This window comes from Gavialis gangeticus, unplaced genomic scaffold (assembly GCF_001723915.1).
Source record: "Gavialis gangeticus isolate Ggan-Ray unplaced genomic scaffold, GavGan_comp1, whole genome shotgun sequence".
NCBI lineage: Eukaryota > Metazoa > Chordata > Crocodylia > Gavialidae > Gavialis > Gavialis gangeticus.
In genome coordinates this window covers 14,422,042-14,426,652 of record NW_017728991.1, presented here as the reverse complement: position 1 = coordinate 14,426,652, position 4,611 = coordinate 14,422,042, and the positions used below count along the sequence as shown (strand labels likewise).

The 4,611-nt window shown below is 51.0% G+C and overlaps 1 protein-coding gene and 1 long non-coding RNA gene across 4 annotated transcripts in view; one reads left to right on the top strand and one right to left on the bottom strand.

Annotated features, from left to right (window-relative positions):
- The window catches only part of FDXR (ferredoxin reductase), a 25,676-nt gene that overhangs the window by 14,059 nt on the left and 7,006 nt on the right, over positions 1 to 4,611 (top strand). For 2 of the 3 annotated variants that reach the window (XM_019517862.1, XM_019517881.1), the window contains exons 6-8: positions 1,944 to 2,045; positions 3,877 to 3,984; positions 4,305 to 4,389. In XM_019517862.1, coding sequence (XP_019373407.1) covers positions 1,944 to 2,045; positions 3,877 to 3,984; positions 4,305 to 4,389 — 295 coding nt within the window. The remainder of the gene's footprint in view (positions 1 to 1,943; positions 2,046 to 3,876; positions 3,985 to 4,304; positions 4,390 to 4,611) is intronic. The other variant, XM_019517871.1, reaches the window with a different exon arrangement.
- Positions 1 to 4,611, bottom strand: part of LOC109297835 — a 20,962-nt gene that overhangs the window by 13,739 nt on the left and 2,612 nt on the right. The window contains exon 2 of the long non-coding RNA XR_002097439.1: positions 2,715 to 2,716. This is a non-coding gene — a long non-coding RNA (uncharacterized LOC109297835). The remainder of the gene's footprint in view (positions 1 to 2,714; positions 2,717 to 4,611) is intronic.

Sequence of the window (4,611 nt, the reverse complement as noted above, 5' to 3'; positions counted from 1 at the left end):
TGTGAGGAAACCTTTAGGGACTTGCAGTGGTGCTCTGAAAGAGGTGGGAATTGGAGAAATAATTGAGAGCAAGGACACAGGACACACTCCAGTATGATCTGTCCTACCCACATAAATAACCCTAATCCAGGACAAAACTGCTGCAAAGAGTCAGTAGTAATTATATGTCAAGGCAAGTCATGCTGGTCTTGGTCCTGTCTTACCTCTGCTTAGTTTTAACTGCCTGTCTTGTAATAGCCCTCTGCTCAAACTATTATTTGCTTTTTCTGTGCCACCAGCTGGCAAGGGGCTAGAACAGCAGCCTGTAGTCTGCTACTCCCAGAGAAGCCCATCAGTCATTTACCTGCTCAACATCCTGGTATAACTTGCATCTGTGAACGAAACCAATGCAGGTTGCCCCATGTAAATGTGCTGTGCGACTGCTCCCTGATCCTATCACGTAGGTGCTGTGCTTCCAAATATGTGCTAGGACTCCAGGCTGAAGGAGGAGACTTGGATCTGTGCTAGCTGGCCTTGCCTGACAGCTAGAGTGAAGTAGGAGGGTTCTGTATTGGTACTGCAGAGGGGATGGAAAGAGCCAGCTATCGGAGAAGTGAAAACCCTATTTCTGACTAGAGGGTCCTGCCCTTGCACTTGGGGTCATCCCAGCTGCCAAGTTTGGGGTCAGGAAGGAATCTTTCCCCCTAGGTGAGACTGAAGACTGCAAGGAGTTTTGCCATCTTCTGTAGCATGGGACGTGGTCCTCTTCTTAGCAGCCTCTGAGCATGTTAACTAATTATTTCTCAGCCATAATTAGGGGTTCACCAATACATCGGTTCAATATTGAATTGGCACTGAAATAAAGAGAAATTTCTGTATTGGATATTGGGCCGATGTGGCTGATAAATGGCTGTGCGTGTGTGCAGCCGCAGCATAGCATGTAGGCAGTGAGGAGCAGAGCCAGCAGCATGAAGTGCTGCATGCAGCTGGTAAGTCTGGTGTGGTGGAAGGGGATGGGGGAGATGAAGGCCCCTGCGGCGGGGAGGAAGTGGGATTGGGGTTGGGGCTGGGGCTGAGGTGGGCACAGGACATGAGAAGGGAGGTAGGGGGGCAGCTCTGGCTGCTGTACGTGGCTCATCTGGTGCTAGTTTGGTGGCTCCTGCTGCTGCTGCTCTTGCTGCTCATTTAGGAGGATGTGGGGCTGGGGAGCCATGGTGTGTTCCCCCACATCTGGGCAGGGTGGGCTGGGGCCGGACTCTTCTGGCTGGGCAGATCCGGGGGCACACGCCCCACCGTGCCTTCTCTGACGCGTGCGGTGGGAGCTGCCAGATAAGCAAAGGATGAGCTGTGTGCACTGGTGGGATCTGCCCCTCTCCCCTGCCTTTCTGCTCCCCTCTGGCAAGCAGTGCCTCTGTCCTGTGCCTGTCCCAGCCTGCCACATGCTGTGCAGATCCGGGGGGCACACGCCTTGCACCTCCTGGACAAGCTGCCTGTGGGTCTGTCCCATGCCTTTCCCTGCCCTGACTGGTCAGCTGTAGCCCCATTCCCTCCCTCACCACAGGGGCCTTGATCTGCCTCCTCCTCCCGCCCCCCCAACTTCCCTCCCCTTCCACCACACCAGACTTACTATCTGGATGCAGCTCTTCAAGCTGAAGAGCTGCGTATGGGGAATCGGATCGTTATTGGCCAATATGTCACCTTAAAAATTGGCTGTCGGTATCGTCCCAAAAACCTCTGTCGGTGCACGCCTAGCCATGATAGTTGACAGCACTTTAGCTCTGCCCTTGTGTCCCGTTCTTTAACCTGTGGGTGTTTCTGGTTTTGTGCTTTGAGGTTATGTGAGAGTTTGAAGTGGTTACTTTTGAGTGTAGGGGAGTGGATGCTGACCTGGAAGTCTCCTTCTAGTCCTGTGTTGCTGTGAAAGTAGCAGGGTAGACTGTTGAATCTGCTTTCTCTTGGTACAGTTGAAGCCTGACCTGAGCAGCAAGACGGTGCTGGTCCTGGGGCAGGGAAATGTGGCACTGGATGTAGCTCGGATTCTACTGACTCCACTCGATTTACTCCGGGTGAGTGTATGGAGAATGCTCCATGTTGTAAAATAGGCCAGGCTTGATTGGTATGATAGGTCAAGAACCCTTTCATGCAAGATATTAGGATCTCCTCTAACAGGAGAATGCAGACCAAGTACCATAAGCAGCCACGTGCCCCAGTAGCTGCACTCCTGGACTCCTGTCTAGTTGAGACTTTCTGTTTTCAACTGAGAGCTTTCCTCCCTTGTAGCCTGCTTAACTCTGCAGGAAAACTGCTGGCCTGATTAAGCCAGGTCAACACTTGGACCTGGATTTGCTGCTTGCCTGGTGGATTTGGTACTAAAATAAAAGGGAGGGAAGTGCCATGCTCCAGTATGATTTATCATACCATGAGTTGGGTATCTATCATACCTGAGAGCTAGAGAATGCCTACACAGGGGTGGTATCTCCCACAACTGGCTGGTCTGTCCTGTAGTGCTCCTGGCCCTTGCTAGTGTGGGGATTCACACTGAGCCCTTTCACCCCAAACTTTGTCAGGCCTTTAATAAAAGCCATTAAATAGTGACACACGTGTCCTTTCTGCCTCCCAGCAGAGACAGAGCCCTGGCCTGCCCCCTGCTAGAACTGCTGACAGATCAAGACCTGAACAAGTTCTCTTTGCAGAGGTCTGGTCTAGTCTCTCTGTGCCTTGTCCCACCCCAGTACGCCTTCTGCTATAGCTCCCTGCTGCACTTAATGCGCCAGCCAGCTAGCCTGCCTGTCAGTAGACTAGATTTGTGGGATTCTTTCTCTACTAGGTTCCTAGTGTGACAGCTGTGAGCTTGTTGGCAACAGCTGTTCTACACGGCTGCTGTCCCAGATGTGAGCAGGGAGAGCATCCCAGACTTTCCTCTCCCTCAGGAACAGATGGGAAGCTTGTTAAAGCACAGCTAGCACCTCCCACATTAACAGCTAAATTAAAGGAAAGAAAAGGTTTGGGATGTTGGCCATTTCAGAGGCCTTTAAAGAGTTAAACGAATTGGGAAGTGAGCCCATGGTTTCAAATGCTGCCTCTTTGGGACCATCTGCAGTACCTAGAATGGACAGAATGTGGCAGTGGCACCGTAATGTTCCAGAAGAGGACTGGGATTGAATACACGCTCCCTGTCTAGTGTCTTTTACCCTTCTCCATTTCTGCAGAGCTGATCCAAATAGGGGAGGGCCTAGATTTTATCCAGTAACCTTGTCAATGAGTTCTGATTGTGGGATCTTTATCTTTTGACATCAAAGTGGCAGATCACACCTGGTGAAAGCACTGCCCGCTTGGGATCTGCCAGCAATCTTTCCTTTTGAACGTCCTCCCCATTGCATAGTGAAATATCTTTAGGTTTTATTCTCTCTGCCATACCACTCTTTTCCTTTTAAATTAAAAAAAAAAAGATGCCAGGACAGATCCCTTGGTTATCTGTGTCAGTAGGAAGGTCGTCCCCATTTTAAAGAATTGGAGGGAAGAAGTCGCCAGCCAACTCTTGAGTGCTCTCTTGAAGCTGTGTGCGCCAGAAAAGCAAGATTTCTTTTTCCCTGCCTGCTCCATTGGCTCCAAGCTAGAACAGACTTTCTTTAGCACCACTTTTTTAAAGGGCTTTTAAAGAAGGGGGAGCACTTGTGGGCTTCTCTTTGAGACTGCCTGGTAGAGTTTTGCCTTGTTTGTGCTGAGTTGTGATGGAATACAGGATCATGGAAAATATATGTGCTGTGTTCTGGCAGTAGCTGTGAAAACAGCTTCAGACTAAGGGAGGCGACTGTTAGGCTGTTTCCCTCTCTGGCTCATGCCTGCATTTGTGGACCCAATTCCCTCCTTCCCCTGCTGCTTTTGTTTGTCTGACAGAAGACTGACATCACTGAAGGCTCCTTGGCAGCCATAGTCTCCAGCAAGGTGAAACGCGTGTGGCTTGTCGGGAGGAGGGGCCCTCTCCAGGCGGCATTTACCATCAAGGTAAGACTCTCTTGCTTGAGCTGGAGGTGCCCTATGGTAATAGTATTTGCTGTAATTCTTACTCTAAGCCTCTTGTTGGGTCTGAATTTAGTGCATGTTCTTGAATCTGCTTGCTTTAGCTGAGAGTCTCTTGGCTGGCATGTGAACCCAGGTTACTGTGCCCACATGCTGACCCCAAACTTTCCTGTAGAATAGGAGTTGCTTGCTCAGGAAGACTTCCTTGTGAAGCAGGCAGCTTCTCTTCTGGGATCTGTGCTCTTGTCTCTCACGGACACACCCAGAACAGGGAGGTATAACATCTTCCTGTTTGGGATTTCCAGGAGTTGCGGGAGATGGTCAACCTGCCGGGCGCCAGACCCATCCTGGACCCTGCTGATTTTGCAGGCCTTAGAGATGCTATTAAAGGTGAGGAAACCTGCAACCAGGCTGTGTTTGGGGAATGGCGGGGGTGGAGATGGGAGGAGGATCTTACAGGGAGGCCTGCTCAAGGGAACCTGTTGAGGTAAGCAATGAGGTGAGGGCCTCTTGTCCTGCCTTCCAGGCTTATTACTACAGGAGAACACAGCTGGTGTATGACTGTCTTCCAGCCCAGTTGGGCTGACTCTCCTCCACGCCCCCCCCCCCCCC